Source organism: Balaenoptera musculus, chromosome 3 (assembly GCF_009873245.2).
Source record: "Balaenoptera musculus isolate JJ_BM4_2016_0621 chromosome 3, mBalMus1.pri.v3, whole genome shotgun sequence".
NCBI lineage: Eukaryota > Metazoa > Chordata > Mammalia > Artiodactyla > Balaenopteridae > Balaenoptera > Balaenoptera musculus.
The window spans coordinates 61,741,925-61,760,603 of NC_045787.1; the positions used below are offsets into that span (position 1 = coordinate 61,741,925).

General features: G+C 34.5%; 1 protein-coding gene across 2 annotated transcripts in view; it reads right to left on the reverse strand.

Moving 5' to 3' along the window:
• The window catches only part of HOMER1 (homer scaffold protein 1), a 126,187-nt gene that overhangs the window by 59,925 nt on the left and 47,583 nt on the right, over positions 1-18,679 (reverse strand). For both annotated transcript variants that reach the window (XM_036847660.1, XM_036847662.1), the window contains exons 3-5: positions 17,182-17,313; positions 13,497-13,589; positions 3,052-3,191 (exon numbers count right to left, since the gene is read on the reverse strand). In XM_036847660.1, coding sequence (XP_036703555.1) covers positions 3,052-3,191; positions 13,497-13,589; positions 17,182-17,313 — 365 coding nt within the window. The remainder of the gene's footprint in view (positions 1-3,051; positions 3,192-13,496; positions 13,590-17,181; positions 17,314-18,679) is intronic.

Sequence of the window (18,679 nt, forward strand, 5' to 3'; positions counted from 1 at the left end):
TGGCCATTTTTTCCTAAATGTTGAAGCTGGGAGACGTGTTCATGGGAGTTCACTATAGTATTATCTCTTTCAAATATACTTGAAAATTTGTGTTAGTTTAAAGACTAACAAAAAAATCTTGCTTTTCTCTTTAAAGTTAAGTAATACTTTTAAAAAAATAAATAAAGTTTACAGAGAGTAAATAAACTATAAACACATTACTAAATTTTCAGGACCAAATGAAAATCAGGGTTTTCTTTTGGTATGTTAATTAATGAATTAATAAGATTTAGGTATAAAATTTAAATTTTAAGAAGAGCACAAGCTGGCTTGCTAAGTAGCTATTACTACAATCAACTCAATCAACTTGACTGACTAGATCATTGTTCCCTATATCCTTCCATCTTTGAAAGAAAAAACAAAAACCACACAGATATTCTAGTGATTTTGCTCCTAATTTAGCAATAAAATGGTATCAACCAGAACAGAGGAATGTTGGCAAAGTATCTTTTTTCCTATTCATTCTTTTCTGTTGAAATAAGTGCTAAGGAAGAAAGACAAAAATAAATAGTATAAGTAAGCCTTAAAAACATAGATTTTAAATGTTCTCTGCTATGGGAAAAAAGGATAGTGTATCAACTTTAAACATTTGTGAGTTTCAGATTTGAATAGAAATTATTTTAATATTCTTTGTGTCTCTCATTAATGAAACACTGATCTTATTTCTATATAGTTCTCCCAAAATAGAAACAGTTATTAACTTCCTGACACAACAATGTGCTTGTTTTGGGGATTAGACTAAAATGCACTATTAACTAACTGGCAGTACATAGTAGGGTCAAAAGAGCTGAGCTGTAGTTCTAAAGCTGTTACTAATGAACTGTATGACCTAGGACAAATCACCTAACTTCTGGGATGTGTCAAAGGCCCATGCTTTCAAACTTTGACGTTTTACCCTATAATCCAGCCCACACTTAAATATGTATGTTACTGAAACACAATTTCATCTCTTAATGTGGGTTTTATCCTGGTGTTTCTTATTTCATTTTATATTTCATTTTTTCAGAATGCCATGAATAACCTAAGTTGATTTCAAACCACTGCAGTTTGAAAAATCCTAGATTACACCATCTCTGAGGTCCCCTCTGTTATTTTGAGGTTCTAACATTAGCTGTAAAATACTCAATTTTCTATCTCAGGTAGAAATCTTAATTTCAATCAAGTAACTAGGCGAATATTCATTGATACTGATTGATGTAAAAACAAGTTCAGAGAATAAGTCTTCTAAAATCCTATGCTAAAGTGTTTTTTAAATAATAAGAAAACTGTAAGATTATATAATGCCTTTAACGTAATTAAAAGCTTAAATTGACCTGTTAAATTTCATTTTCAGAAGTCAAATATCTCCTTGGCTAATTATATATTCCAGTAGTCAAAGAAGCTGTACCTTCACATCAAAGAAAGTAAACTCCTATTTGACTCCCCAAAACAGAGAAAATCAATAGATGACCAATCACAATTAATAACTCCAAACACTAAGGATTAGCAAAATAATAAACACTCAGAAAATTTTAGGTGCATAAAGTAAACTAGAAACAGCTTTTACAAATGATAAATATAAAAGTTCTTATTTCATAATGCTACAGTATCCAATGCACATGTCTCATTTAAGTGTCAGCCAAAGAAATCAAGTTTATAATTATGTTCAGTATAGTTACATCTATTTATTAATTGGACGTGTTAAATATAATAGGAAAGAAATTTTTGCTTCCCTCAACACAAATATTTTTAAAACTGCATATGAATCACATTGCTCTTTAGTAGTAATTGCGTATTTTAAAAACCAGTATGGCTTACAAATCAATGTAAACATATAGTCTTCAGATTGGAAGAACCAAAAATGTTCACGTGTTCAGTCATTTTTTAGCTATAGAAAAGAGAACACACTTATACTGCAATAGTTAAAGCATTACCTCTATGAAAATTCTAAAATATGCCTAACTCTTTTATGCAAAATTATTAGCATTTTTAGGAACAAATTAGAATAGCCTCATAGTCGAAGAGTTTTTCCCCATTCATTCCTAGAAGAATCTTAACAAATTCCTTCTTCTTCCTCAGCCTGACTATGAGGTCCCTCAATGTTAGTCTCTAATAAGTTTCGTCCTGTGCCCCTAATATTCAACCAATACAATCAAAATTAAAATTCTCATGAAAAAGAGAGTTTAGAATATCTCACTTCACAATTCTTCTGAATATGCTAAAGAATTTGATCTTTTTGAACTGGTCCAAAGAGATGCACAACAAAGGAAAACTTTTTTCTGAATTTTAATTAAAATTATCTAGGTCAAAAGTTTCCAAAGAAGGATAAAAATTAACTTTAAGACAATGACTGAGAGGTATTTGTTTACATTTACAGTTTCATAGACCTCCTTACATCCTAAAAATACCACAATATGGCCAATAATTAATGTAACTGGTTTTGAACATATTTAGGATAAATTGCATCTTTTAAAGTATCAAATTCTTTAAAATTCAGAAGCATGTGAAGATTTATCTCCTGTTAGGTGGTGTGCAAAAATGAACCTGACATTAACATTAACAGGTCCATACTGGAAGTTACACCAATAACTTGTCTTCTTCTTTGAAATAATACAGTGAGATCACCTCTAAGACCAGCAAAGCTTAATTTCAGAATAGGAAACCTATTTTTAAAAAAAAATTTTTATAACCCTCAAGAACATACATGAAAATGGAAACCAGGTTAACAAAGAGGGCCTTTTAGGGGCTGGGTTAAGAAATAAGTAGAAGAGATTTGCAATAATATGTTGTTTCACTGAAAAACAATTTGTACTATAATTAGCTCAGTAGCCCTTTTTCTACAAAGATAATGGAAATGTCCACTCCAGTCCATCTAGGCAACTATAAATTATTCAACCTTTTCTGAGGTTAACAATTAAAAAAAAAAGTCTGACCTGGAATTTCACTCAGGGTTGTAACTTCGCAAGATTTATCTGAAACCAAGTAAGTTTCTACACATTTTACTTAATCATGATGGTTGAATTGAATCTGTACCTATGTGAAAATGGCAATGCATTCTGAGTCGGTTCAGGCCTTGGCTCTGAGTTCTGGGTCACATCAGGTGTTCTTTCATCATCTGTCCCATTGATACTTTCTGGTGTTAAAGGAGACTGAAGATCCCCTCCTGCTGATTCCTTTAAAAAAAAAAAAAAAGGGAGTGGGGATAAAAAAGTGTTACACTTTTGTTAAAATACACAAGATCATCTAAAAGTTAAAACTGACTCTGATGTATGCTTACTTATGAAATATAGTTATATTTCAATTGAAATTGGAGTCAAAGACGTAAAAATGAAATTTGAAGGAGAAAAAATTTTAAAGCAAAGCAACGCACAAGAAAACTAACTGAAACAATACAATTAAAAAATGTAAACATAACCAATTTAGAAATGTAGTTTCAAAGAACTGAAAAACTTTTAGGTTATATAAGCAATTAATTGGTTAAAATAAGATATTCAAATAATTACTTGAGAAGAAAAAAGATGGGACAAAAATGCAAGAAGATTTTATTTTTTATTTGGGAGGGTAGGAAGAGAAAGGGAACGAAATCTTCAACAAGTCAATTTTTTTGATCTGCCATAGCTTTCAATTCCAAGAGTCATTTAGAAAAGTAACTGGAAATATTTCTATAACACATTATATATAATGTATTTCAGTTTTTCTTGCCTGCTACTCATAAGGAAATTATTTCTCTTTGCAATATTTCCTGTCTTATTTCTATCAAGGTAAATTTAGTTTATCCCACTGGAAAATAGATGGGATTTAAAACAAAGGTCACTCTGACACCTACTCTTATGACTGCCATCATCAGATTATCTAAATTTGATATTAGAAGGCAGAATGAGGAGTCATTTGATAACCCTAGTAACCAGGGGACATCCTAGCACCAGATTGTTAAAGAGCAGCTTGACAGACCCCTTGCAATCTCTGACCAATAAAACGTCACAATAAAACATCAGTGTCCAATAGGGGAGTAGTTGGGGATGGTCATAATTTGTCAACTTGAAAGAATATAAGATTTCCTCAATTAAAAATAAGAAGAATATGTGTAATATAGGAAAATGCTTATAACTAGAAAAAAGAGGACAATATAAGGAGATATCTAGATTATGCTAATTTATATACTTTACATAAAAATTATTGCACATGAAGAAACACTAGAAAGAAATATGGAAAATATTGATATTAATGTGGTGAGACCAACTTTCTTTTCTGGGGCTTCTGGTTTTATATTGCTGTATGTGTTTTATTTTACATTTAAATATTTTAACTAATAGTACCATAGTGCTATAAATTATACACGCTATCAAAGATCAAAAGACTACTTTCTTGATTCCACATCCTCCCTTAACTATTTTTCAATTATTAATGGGACCTCTAGTTTGACCTTTAATTTCATTCTTTTAAAATCTTTTCTCTGAATCTACTGTTTCTATTAACTGATAGTCAGTGTATGAATAGTTTGTAGTATACTGTGAAAACATGAAATTTTGTTTTACAACAAAGTCAAATCCTACTGAGGGAATAGTATCCAAAATGACTATCTCCAGATCAATTATGGACCATGTCAATTAGCCTGAAAAAGTTTAAGCATCCAGTAAGAGACCATGAGGTATTCATATTTGGTTTCAATAAATCAGGAAAATTTTTCTCCAAGAAAGGCCAAACTAAAATAATCAAGATTGACTGTCCAATCAACTAAACAGTAAGTTGGCCAAGACCTAATTCAGTGGAAGTGATAACAGAAAAAATTACCTTGTTAACCTGAAAGGGCATAACCAGTATTAGCAACTAAGGATTTGTTAGATTTGGTTGATAAGAGTGTGAGGGCCAAAAGTCGATTAGGATTACAAGAAAGAGTCAGAGGAGGAGTAGTGTGATTTCTGGTTCTTATTACCTTCTGGGGTGAAATAAGAAAGATTATGAGGCATGGGTGTTGGGGAGGCTATAACTGTTGATGCTACTGAAGTCGACACTTCTCAGAGACAAGCTAAGAAGGAGAGAAGGAAGAAAGGGACAGAGGTTGCAACAATTCCAGCATCTCAACAGGGCAAGCTTTTCTTCTGAAAGCTCGAATATTAGCTATATTTAACAAAAGGCATATTGAAATTACCCTAGACACTATACCTAAAATGAAAACAAAAGCCCAAAGCATGTTTCATTTTTAAGGATGTTTAAAAAAAATTAACATTTGCTCAAGAGAACAAGAAATAGTTCCAACAGTACATAAGGGAAATGAAACTCCTTTGCCTTCCAACTACTCCAACTAGGTAGCCGCACAGGCAGCCAAAAGTGTTGTGTGAAACCTTCTAGAAATTTTACATATGCTAAAAATAGCACTGTGAAACTTGTTTTATTTAACATGTTCCAAGCATCTAGTTGTTTTTTAGTTTAAATTTTGTGTAATTTCCTCAACATTCCACTTTAGTTATTCCTTAAAAACCCTAACTTTCATAAAACCTACATTTTACATCTTTAAATCAAACATTAAAATAAAAAGCATGGAGGTATATCTGTTAGACTATGAACTTTTGAGAAAGTAGGATAATTCCTCTTTAGAAAGAGATTCCTAAACTAATATGGCTAGCCACTTCTATGGTAAATGTTTAAGGAAAAAATTATCAAATAATATATTCTTTGATCACAGTTGATAAAAAAAATAAAAAGTGCAAAATATAAAAACTGAGATTTAATCAACTTCTATCACCTCTCCATCCTTATTTTGAGAAAATAAAACTCACATCTCACTGTTTCTGGGAAATTTCCCTCACACCCCACACCAAAATAAATAATCTGAAAAAGAAAAATAACAGTCAGATTGAAAAAAAAGTTTGCATATTAAAATGTGAGAGTAGCAAGGAAGCCAAAACTAACACATGTGACCACACTATAAAAAAGGAACCTGAGCAACGACGTAAGACTCAGAAAGTGCTTAAGAATTCTCTCTACTCATTTATGAAGTGGCAAGAAAGCCTTCCCCCGCAAAAAGCAAAAAGCTCCAGAAATATCTTGAATCACATGGAAAAGAAATGATGTTGGCCCTCACTCCAGGCCAGGCCTTCAGGGTGGTGTCACCAGCCTACTCTCAGGTGTATGTGCCATAGAAGGAGGATGGGGTGTCAAGGGTTAGCTCTACTTAAAGAAAAAAAAACTCAGGAAATTGCAGACGATCAATTACTGGTATGATTTACGTAAGAAAGATTAATAATCAAAGAAAAGCCTTCAGCTTTAAATCAAAATACTGGTGAACAAATGAAACATAATATTATTGAATGTTAATTTATAAATGTAAAAGAATCTTTTTTTAAAAAAAAGTCTTTAACTGACTTTTTAGATTAACTCATCAACTACTGGTTTTGATTCCAACAGATAAGAGGGCTTACGCTGTACAACCTCCTATCCTCCCAACCTGTCCCACTCCCTTTCCACCTGCTCTTCAACCTCATCAAGTCTTACATCCTCTTGGCCCTCTGCTATTATGCTAGTTGTCAGGCTCAACCTGGCTTTATTTCTCTCCATACCCAGCCTGCAATAGAAAGTCAATCACCTTAATTATATTCTCAGTAGCATCATCCCAACTTCCGGGCTTCCTTACCTTCCACAACACCCGTCTTGCCAATTTCTAATTCATATCATCATTCCCTATTCTCATGTGCCCAAGCTACCAAATGCTATGGGAGAAAATACGTTAAATATGCTGGTTAGTGTCATGAAAATAATTTTGAGCTCTGACTTCAATTATGCTCTTGAACTGCTGAGTATTCTTTAATTTTACTTATTCCCACTTGACTCTTCTTTTTCTTTAACTAACAGCAGTCTCAAACCTCTGTTCAAGCTTTCTCTTCCTTCAGTTGTCCTTCCTCTCAGAGAATGATCTAACTCTTCCTTCACAGAAAAAATGGAAATAAACTGGCATAGACTTCCTCGATCTCCCACCTATCTGCATCTAAATCTGTTTTTATCCTTCCCTCTTGTCTCAAATCAAGTAGCTAATTTGTTTCCACCCTTCCCTCTCACATTACCCTCTTCTGCACAATGCTCCATCAATGATCCTTTCCTTCTCGTCTCTTTTTCCTTATCTAACTCCTTCCTTCCATTTAAGAACACATTCCAGTCACTCCCACACATACATTCCAGAAAAAAAATTCTTAGCTCCATATCCTCCTGAGATTATCACGCTAACCCTTTTTCTCCTCATACAAGAGAACAAAATATTTGTTACCTTATTCTTATTACTAAGCATTTTGGCCTCAAGAATAACCTAAAGTCACTAACTATCTCTTTTCATTCTAGAAAGTGCTTCACATTGCCCTTCCTTCACCAACAGTCCCTGTATTTACAAGTGGACTCCACTGTGTTAGGTTTAAAGTCCTCTTAAAGTCTCAACCTAGTGGAACTCTGCTCCCTGCACTGCCAAGTCATTGTCTCCAACTTAAAATGCTCTTCTCTTGACTTCTGTGCTAACATTCTCTGCTGGTTCATTTCCTACTTCTGTGTCTTTCCCTATATCTCCCTCAAATTCCTTAAGTGACCATCTTTTTTTTGTTTAAATTAATTAATTTATTTTTATTTTTGGCTGTGTTGGGTCTTTGTTGGTGCACGCGGGCTTTCTCTAGTTGCGGGGAATGGGTGCTATTCTTCATTGTGGTGCACAGTCTTCTCATTGCAGTGGCTTCTCTTGTTGCAGAGCACGGGCTCTAGGCACATGGGCTTCAGTAGTTGTGGTGCACGGGCTTAGTTGCTCCACGGCATGTGGTATCCTCCCGGACCAGGGCTTGAACCCGTGTCCCCTGCATTGGCAAGCGGATTCTTAACCACTGTGCCACCAGGGAAGTCCCTTTAAGTGACAATCTTTAAGTGACAATTTTTGACCCTTGTCTCTCCTGTCTTTCCATCCTATTTTTTTCTGGATGATATCATTCTCACCTACAGCTTTAACTATTACTCATTTGTTGATGATTCTTGAGACTTAGTTCCAATTCTGAATTTCTAACTACACACTATTCACCTGTATGTCCAATAGGATTGAAATTCATTCTCTGAAGTAGATATCCTCCTTTGAAGTTCATGTTACAAACCAAGAATAGAAGTTTCAGAAACATCTAACTTAATATCTTACTTTACCATTCTCTCTTGCCTTCACTATTTCCTCAATTCTTACATTTCCTCCAAGTTCAGTCAAGTTCACCATTATGTCTATTCCCTCCCTCTCTATTCTCACTGCCAATACCTAGCAGGTAAACCCAATAGAGAAACAGATAAATACTCCATTGGGACAAGTAACAGGATTAATGACACATATCTCCACTGCCTTTACTTTGGAGAGCAAAAAAAAAATATCCAGGGAACTCTAGCGAACCTTTCCTGAAGTTGTAAAAGTTGTTCTCGTGGTATTTGGTTCAGTAAAACCACACTTGTCATATGATACTAAGAAGGCATCATATTAATGTATAGGCATTCACTAATTCTAATGGTATATTTGTGGGCTAGATATATAAATAATATAGTTTACGATAGTAACAGTTGGCTAATGCAGACCACTTTTCAAAAAATCCATTTATAGCAGGAAAATCTAAAACATTCGAGATTTACTGCACTTGAAATGTCCTTAGAAATGATATAGTTCAAACCTCTGACCTTACAGATTCAAGAACCGCGGCCAAAGAGATCAACTGACTTTCATAGGATCAAATAGCTAGTCACAGAGAGCCTAATAATCACTTACAATAAACCAGTGCCATTGGGTAAATATAATTTATCGTTAAAATGAACATTTTAAAAATTATGGTATTTATAACAAAGCTAAATAAACTTTATTTTTCTTTGAATACACACACTCACACACACATATAATCCGTTTTTTCTATAAAGTGAATTCTAAAAAATCTTGAGGAAGAGGTTTAGACATACTAAATATAAATCAAGATAGCTACTACAATATGTTTAATGCTATACAACCTGATATCTTAAATGGAAAAAAAGCCCATGACTTTTGTTTGGTTACAAACAAGTGATGGAGTAAATAGATTTTACTCAATTTAAAAGTCTTAGTCAACTGACAGCTAAAAATAATTTTTTTTCTAAACTCCAATGAAGAAAAATGTGGATTATATGATCATATAGCCCCTTTTTCTTCAATGCATATTCTGAGGAAAGTGCCTAACAAGTTAACTGAAATATAGTATTTTTAAAACTGTGAACTATGTAAGAAATTTCAAGTTTAAAGTCAATCATCTCTCTTGATTTTATATCAAGTTGACTGTTTAAAATATTCCCATGGAAACATGAGAACATAAGATCTCCAACAGAGGAAAAGTTCTAAATTAACGTCTGTTATTTAAAGAGAGATGTGAAAGAAACTGACAACTAATATGTGATTCAAAGTATTCCTAGAGATGTTACCTTGATGAAGACAACATGAAGATTATCTGATATGACCACATATTTATATCAAGTATACAACCTTAGCTCAAGAGTCTAAGAGGGAATTGGCCAACTTTGTTCTAAATGCCAGACTCCTTTCATCACAAGCCTTTAGGGAGATGGAATGGTTTGTCTACAGCACTATTTCTCAAAGTCTGATTCCCCAAGCCATCAGCATCTCTTGGAAACCTGTTAGAAATGCAAATTCTCAGGTCCCATCTCAGCCCTTCTAAATCAGAAATGCTAAGGTTGGGACTCAGCAATTTGTGTTTTAACATGTCTTCCAGGGGCTTCTGATATAGACTTTATTCAATTAAGGCATCTGTATTTTTCTAAATAACTATGTCAAGGCTTTACATCATCATCTTCACCATTACAGCCACATTGGAAACTCAGCTGTTAACATTTATTAAGCCTTTACTATATGCTAAGCACTTTGTAATCCTTATTTAATTCTCACAATAACTTTGTAAGAAAATATTGTCCTTATTCCCATTTTATGGACTAAAGAAAATACTATCATGCCTAAGTTCAGAAAACTAACAAGGGTTAGAGCCCAGATCAAAGCCAAGCTCTAGAGTCTACATTACTGCCATTATTGTATGACTGTGTCAACATGACATTGCCATTATCATACTTATTCCACCCAACAATCCTGTAAGGTAAGTAATGTAATACTCATGCTGCAGATGTATAAACAGACTTGGGTTAAGCAATTTTTCCAATATCACATAGTGGCAGAAAAAGAATTTATGTCTAAGTTTGTTTGACTTGAAAATACATACGCCTAACTGGTCTGTTATACCACCTCGAATAAAAGCAAAAGCTATGACCAACTCAGTGTCTACTATTATCAATTATCCCATTTAATCTCTCTATCCCCTTTGCTGAATTCCTGAGTAATATTCTAGTCTTCAGGCAGAGCATTAATTTAGTAGATTGGGTTAAACCAGTGAGACTCAAGCTGTGCTTTCTAGCTGAATAGAATCAGAGTGGCCAGAGGTCATACAATTCGAGTCAAAACAGAAATAGTAATGACCTCTGTAAGGGACTGTCATAAAAAAAAAAGAAAGGAGAGGAAAGAGAAACGAAAATACCATTTTCCCCCTATTTCTCTGGCTCTGTAAATTAACAATCAGACTTCAAATATTTTAAAAATGTAAATTAAGGTCAGCATATTTTGGCTATCAAATCCTAATGAACTTAAGACATTTCTTTATTCCTTATATTTCACAGCACTTTCCAAATACAAACATCTTTGATATATTCTTTTGATAGAAAGTAAAGGCTTAAAGACATTCCTTCCACCAAAGAGAAGCAGGTATCTTAGCAGCAACTTGTAACACTTTATGACCAATTAAACAAAAACAAGTTATGATTAGAGAAGCAGGAACTAAGTACAATGGCAAAGTGTAAACCATTACAATTTTATTGGAGTTTTTTCAGTATTCTCTTATTGAATGTGTTATAGCATCCTCCTGTGACACTAGAATCATTCACCCGAGGAACTGGAGCTCCCAACGTGTACTGGTACTAAATTTTAAATAGGCTTTTATGCTTAAAAGCATCACTACATTATCACAGCACTTAGGGAAGATAGATTCAAGGGAAGTTTCAAAATGATCATTCTTGTTATTCCAGGTCACTGCAAGTACAGAGGAGGTATCATGGAGCTTTGGCTTCAATCCAGAGTACACCTTTAGTTTATGAGGAAGTATGTACTTTAAGCATACTCAACAGAACTCTTCTTTCCTCTGAAAACACTCAAAACTATTTATACCAGTAGGGTTTACCAAATAGAGTTGGGTGCCAGGGGTGGGGAGGAAGGTGAAGAGCAAAATATTTTCTAAAATGTTCCAATCATTTGGCTAGTCACAAAATTCCAAGGCAATTACCATTTACTTACTTAAGAAAGTTTTATGTAAATCAGCTACTACTGACATACTCCACAGAAACATTTGTAACATCCAATCCTTCCTTTTATAAAATCTCTTAAGTACACTTCAAAAACAAACAATTACTCTAGAGAAGAACCCAGCACAAAGCTGAACCTTACTCTTAAGATGACAATTGAAATAAAGATTAACTTTAGAAAAGTCTATTATTAAAAAGCTGAAAATTATTGGCTTTCTATGAGTCATATTATTACATTAAAACCTTTGTGAGGGCTTCCCTGGTGGCGCAGTGGTTGAGAATCTGCCTGCCAATGCAGGGCACACGGGTTCGAGCCCTGGTCCGGGAGGATCCCACATGCCGCGGAGCAACTGGGCCCGTGTGCCACAACTACTGAGCCTGCGCGTCTGGAGCCTGTGCCCCGCAACGGGAGGGGCCGCGATAGTGAGAGGCCCGCGCACCGCGATGAAGAGTGGCCCCCGCTTGCCACAACTAGAGAAAGCCCTCGCACAGAAACGAAGACCCAACACAGCCAAAAATAAATAAATAAATAAATAAATAAAGTAGCTATTAATTAAAAAAAAAAAAAACCTTTGTGAAAGTACTTAAATGTAACTGTTTAATGAATTTTATTTGGAGATGTAATTAATTTCCAACTGAAGAAAGACTACAATGGACAAGTAATAGGTGTTAACTCATTTGTTAAAGGAAAAAGGGATGCTTTTTCTTTTTTTTTCTTTTTATTTATTTAATTTTTATTGGAGTATAGTTGCTTTACAATATTGTGTTAGTTTCTACTGTACAGCAAAATGAATCAGCTACACGTATACATATATCCCCTCTTTTTTGCATTTCCTTCTCATTTAGGTCACCAAAGAGCACTGAGTAGAGTTTCCTGTGCTATACAGTAGGTTCTCATTAGTCATCTATTTTATACATAGTATCAATTCCAATCTCAAAAAGGGATACTTTAAAACCTACAACCTTTGGGTCTCAGTGCTGAGATGTAAAATGTCCGAACTGTCAGATTTAAACACACCTTAAAATCAGGTAGAACAAACTATATTGTTTATATATTTCTATTTTCTGTATATTATGATGTTTTTGGGGTTTTCTTTTTTTAAAAAAATATTTTATTTATTTATTTATTTGGTTGCGCTGGGTCTTAGTTGCGGCAGGCGGGCTCCTTAGTTGCAGCTCGCCAGCTCCTCGGTTGTGGCATGCAAACCTTAGTTGCAGCATGTGGGATCTAGTTCCCTGACCAGGGATCGAACCCGGGACCCCTGCATTGGGAGCGCGGAGTCTTAACCACTGTGCCACCAGGGAAGTCCCTATTGTGATGTTTTGACATCTTAAAAAACCTTTCTGGCAAGCCAATTCTTAGAGATAGCAGGGGGCTAAGGTGGGAGCATGGCTTTGATATGCAAATTAACCACTCCAGGCCATAACTCCTCTATCTGGCCCCTCCATCCCAGGAGACAATATTCCTCTGCCTTAATCATCCAAGGGGCCCAGTACCAGGCAACTAGGAACTAACTCTATAGTTTACGGCCCACTGAAATCATTCAGACTAGCCAGTCCTAAACTGTTCACCCTACCCTACCATTACCAACAGAAACCCCAATACAGGCTCTAGCCTTAGTGTTCCCCTGTACTCTTGCTTTCTGCCCTCTGACCACCCTGAGGCATCCCTGATGTCCCCCCAGAGGTGTGTCGTGCCTCCTGTTTCTAGGACCTGTGAGGACAATAAACTTTTGTTTTCCCAAGCCTCTCCTATGTCTTCTCTAGCGGGGCTGCACCCAACTGACCATCACAGAACACAGAATACAAACAATAGGGCAATCTATGTTTTTTATATACAATTGTTTTTAAGTTGTATGCACATTAAAAAAACTAAGTTTTAATTACTAAACAGATTTTTCCCCGAGATTCTTGTACACATTGGTATATAGGAAAAAAAACCCTTTCTCCACTAGTACGGATTAACTGAAGGGCGCATTTCTGTGTCTACTTTGGAATCCAATCACCTTAATTTTGCCATTATTTTCCTAAACTTATCTCTGGCATAAAGGATACCATCTAAAATGAACAAGGCTTATAAGTAAGAATAGAAATTAGATACCCACCTGTGAAGGTGTACTGGTAAGTTCCATCTTTTCTTGTGATTTCTCCTTGGCTAGTCGAGCAGCTTCTTTAAATTCCTGAAACTTTTCTGCAAACTGAACGCAGAAAGACTATATACATTAATCAAATACAAATAGGTCTTAATGCCCACTTTTATCTTAGTTTTCTTCCATTTTACGGAATAACTGACTCTTACACAGCAACTTAGCCCTCAAATCAATTACAGGCATAATATGAAAATGACAGGAAAATAAACCTAATATCAAACATTTGCGCACTATAAAGTACTCTGACAAATCTCATTAAAAAAAATCATGATACAACTAAGTTAAAATTTGGTGTCAGCTAACTTAGTTTTGTCTCTCCTTGGTTGTTCAGATATACCTTACTAAGACCAAGGTGGGGGTACAGGTTGGGAGTGGAATCAGTAAAGATGGGTATACTATGTTTGTTTCTCATGGAGAAAGCTAAATCGCTTAAGTGTCCACTCCTAATCATCTCTGTATCTGGAGCATGCTTTTAACTTTTACTAGAATATAAACTCTTGTATTATGTAAGGCATTTTATTTGCAGCAGTACAAACAGCAACGTTTACTACTATCACTAACTGACATTACTAAAACTTCATTTCCAAAGATTCCTAAACAGCTAATGCACAGCAGCAGAAAGGAAAAGCAGGACCCCACAAAGGTCTTTAAGACTGGTAACAATTAAAAAAAATTACTTTATATGAAATGCTAACTCTTAGGAACCCATGGTGATCAAATAAATGTCATGGCCACAAACAGTATCTACTTAGGAACTGGAAGTGGAAACTAGTCTGCCACTGTTCTCAGAGAGAATAACGTAAGGCTACAAAATAACCAAATTTTAAAAATCTAAAATCTTTGTGCAACTCAAAACATCTGTTATAGCTAGCAATAAAAATACGAAATTATAGGTCCCTCTTCGAACCCCATAAGCCAACCCTGATTTCACTGCCATCTTGGGAAGGAAAGCTTTGTAAGGAAAGTCTCATGATACTCTGACCTGCCAATAGGGAGACGGAGGAGGGTCAAAATAAAAGTTGTCATTATTACAACTTTCCTTCTTAAACCTTGTTACCCCCACCTACAACTTGTAGATCAGGAAACTGAATCTGTATTATTATACTTATCTAATTAAAGAGAATATCTCATTACTGTAAAAAAAAAAAAAAAGTCTGAATATAGAGCTAAAAAGGTCTCATTCACATTGTTGGAACTGAAATAAAAGCAAAACCATAATTAATTTCTCTTTATGTAATTTGAAATAATACACAAAGTTTTTCTTACACTAATTTGGCATTCCAAAGTAGTTAATGTTTAAAAGTCTTCTCAACTTCATAAAGACCCATGCTGTTGCTAATTTTTATAGGTTTAGGTTCCCATGATAACAAAATACAACTTGTAAGCACTCTAACAATCCAAGCATAGTTGGAATTTTCCTCATACATCAACCTTAGGAGACCACAAATTTCTTTCAATGCTGCTGCTCTCTCATATTTTGAGAGTACCTTGTCTAGAATTGCCTTCAGAGCCTTCTCCAAACTCTTACAATGTTTCATTTCATGTATGATTTTAGTGAAAAAACAAGCCAGAATATTTACATGCTTGCTTCATTCATGTAAAAGATTATGTACTCCTTTGGGTCCCTTATAGTTTACAAAGCACCAACATTAATCTTCAAGGTAGCTTGGAAAATAAGTCATGATTTTGTGATCTTTGGACCAAAACATTCTGAAGAGACTGATCATAAGCTCTTGGAGCCAAGTCTAGTGAATAAACAAACTAGAGTTGGCTCCAGGAGCTACTGAGTTGTTTCCTAATGGTTAATTCACCCTCACAATACAATACTAGAATTCGCTACCAGTCAGTTTGGTCAAAAGCATATGTTAACTTTAAAGAGGAAAAATAAAATTCTTTAACTATAAAAGCTATTCTCAGAAAAAAGATCAGATAAGAGGAGACAATATGATTGACAGAATTTAATAAACTATTTCTTTGCCACATTAGCTGTCTGCCCAGTAACTTGAAAGATGTAGTAAAAAAACAACAACAACTTAATATAGTCAAAATCACTTAGGCTCAAAAATCATTTCATGCAGGTTTGAGAAATTAATCCACAATTTAGTTCCTTTGTTGTCAAGAAATTCAGCAAGTGTAATATAATTATAGTTTTAATGTTTTTGCTATGGGCTTTAATAGACAATTTCAAAAGAAAATTTCCAAAAAGGTTCTGAGTAACGGCAAAACTATTAGAATAAATGTGTAATTTCCTAAGGGGATTGTTTATGGAGGGGCAATGCTTAATTCAACGCCTGTGTCCCTGCTATGTTGAAATACTTTAAGTCTAAAACTTATAACTTTACCACAGTTCAAGAAATGTATTTAGAGAATATAATGGGTGTAAGAGAAATGAAATCAGGCAACACTTGTTTGTTTTAATCATCTTACAGAGAATGACTTATAATCATCAAGACAAAAGTTAAAATAGTCATAAAATTGAGCTTTCAACTCTAATTTATATCAAAAAGATAACAAAAGCACTTGAAAACAACAGTGTTAAGGAAAGTTTACAACTAAAACAAAAGGAAAGAAAGATTATTTTAACTATTGAACTATCTAATTATAACTTCAAGTCAATAAATATTCACAAAAGTGTAAGAGTTTTTAAAAGAAGTAATTTTTAAGAATCTCAATGATTTCTATAACAAACAGCTTAGGTTTAACTTAAGTATTAACGGTGTATATCTAACAAGAGCCTGATTATCCTGCACTTGAGCAATTTCAACTCTCAAGCCATCAGATCCTATGTATACCAAATCATACATAAAATATGGTTAAAATGTAGGGTTATTCTTTTAACTGAATGCTTCAAACAGAGAAGTTTTAAGCATAACTCTTTGGGTCTGGTGAGCATCAAATGTGAAGGGTGAAAGTGAGTAATCCTCATCTCCTTGATCATCTTGTTATCCTGAGATTGTTTCCTTTTCCTTATAAACTCTTTCTTTGTGACATCCACAAGAACTCAAGATGCTGCTGGTATGAACACTGCATGGCTTTTGTTTATATGCAGGAAAACTGTTTTATTTCCAGTATTTAGCCTGGTGATGCTCTGTATTTTATCAGCCGTTCTAGCCACAGTAATTTACTTGGTCAGTTCCGAGAACTCCTCATGGTGTCTCTTAGATCTTACTCTGTGTTGCATCAGAGAGATCAGAGTAATTCTCACCCAGCCAAAGCACCACTTTCCTAAACAGTAACTTATGTGTGCCTGCTATTATGTCTGAAATATCACTATCAGCTTGAGTTTTCACCATTCAGAAGCGTTTGGTGTCTACCTATCTTACAGAACATCAACCAAGGGTGCTAACTCCCGAGCAAAGTCCATTCTGAAGTGATAATTCCCACAGTTTATTTCCTATCATACCTAGTTAACCACAAAAACCCTCCTCCATCAATGGTGACTGTTTTTAATGTATACAATGTTTCCAGCTGACAGTGGGATCCACTGATCTCTCACTTCTTGCTCTGCTGTCGCTACAGCCGTTCTGAAAATATCAAAGAAATTTCTCCTACATTTTATACTCTCCATTTTCTATTATATTATTTAAGACGTCTGACTTGAAGATGTAGATTTCCACTCAGATCTTATGATTTAACTTACTTTCGAAAGATGATGCTCAGAGGAGAACCCCAGTCCATAAACAGTGTTTGCCCTGCTATCAGCCCACTGGCCAAACTTCTGAGATGTTTTAGTAAATGTCATGTTTGGGGTGATGGTGCTGTTAATTATTGCCTGAAAAATAAAACAAGTATGAGTAACCAGCCCAAAATTCGTAAATAGGCATTTAAGCACAGGACTATTCAGTTACATAAAAACTCAGGACTCCTATTGTGCCACAATGTTAAATATATAAAGAGAGTTAGAGAAACAGTTTTTAACATTTGAAGTGACAGTGTGGCAATATGGTAATAATAGAACTATAAATATAATGGCACTCTCTCATAAATTTTAATACTTTACAAGCAAAATAAGTTTTCCTGTGATGCAAAAACTTTTAAAGAGTTTTTAATGTGGTCAGTGTCTTCTCTTTGAACATTTAGGATCAATATCTATGAATTTTGGATGATATTCACCAGTAGCAAGTAGGTTTTAATAGTTGTTTATTTAAAAGTAAGGTCCCCCTCTCCAAAGAATCTTTCAAAAATGAAGGCAGCAATAGAACAAATTTTCTATTTGATCACTATTTTCTAAAATCCATCAACAAGAATTTTCTTAAAGCCAACTTACCTGAAATATACTGTGATACAGAAAAGACTTTCAATCCTTTAGTAAGTTTTCCTTTACTCAAGAGAAAAACAAACCCTTAAATATATACTTTGCTTCTTTACATATAAAGTGATATAAAATCATGGTAATGAGAATCACTATCACTTCTGTTTATAACAGAGTTTCTTAGAAAACTAGTCTTTTAGTACTTTATTAAATATTAACTTTGCTGATCACTTTAATAAACTTCAACTACTCTTTAACACATTAATTTCAGTTCATTCATGCCCTCTGCCAGTACTGTTAAGGTGTAGAATCAGTTTTAGTTAAGTAGTCTAATGACTCTGTAACTGAGATTGAGATTACAAAGTGATCCCAGTAATAATAAAAATAGATACGTTATCAAATCCATAAGCAGTTATTTGGTGAACTATTAAATGTGGAATAAGGATCAAGCATTCCAGAACAAAACTAAATCTGTACACCACATGAACAACAGTATAAACAGTAAATATTTATGAGCTATGCAGGTATTGATGAAGTTATAATGGATACATGACATTTGTCCTACTAAAGTAGACAGTAAGAGAGTGGTGGCTTGCCTTCTCTCACAGACAGTAGACATGTTACCTGTGGTTACATGAGAACCCTTATCCTCTATAAGCATTTTCACCTCCGACAAAATTAATACACTAATATACTGCCTTACCCTTTGGTTCAAAAGCTGTTTTTCCTGGCATGTCATTTTAGATTCTGTAAAACGTAGTTAACAACTGCTCTAACATGCAGGGTTGTCATCAAATGAAAGATCGAGTGGGAAAGAATATACTAACGAATGGTAAGGACTCATTTGGATGTGCAACTTTTCACGTGTGCAAGTACCTGCTAAATG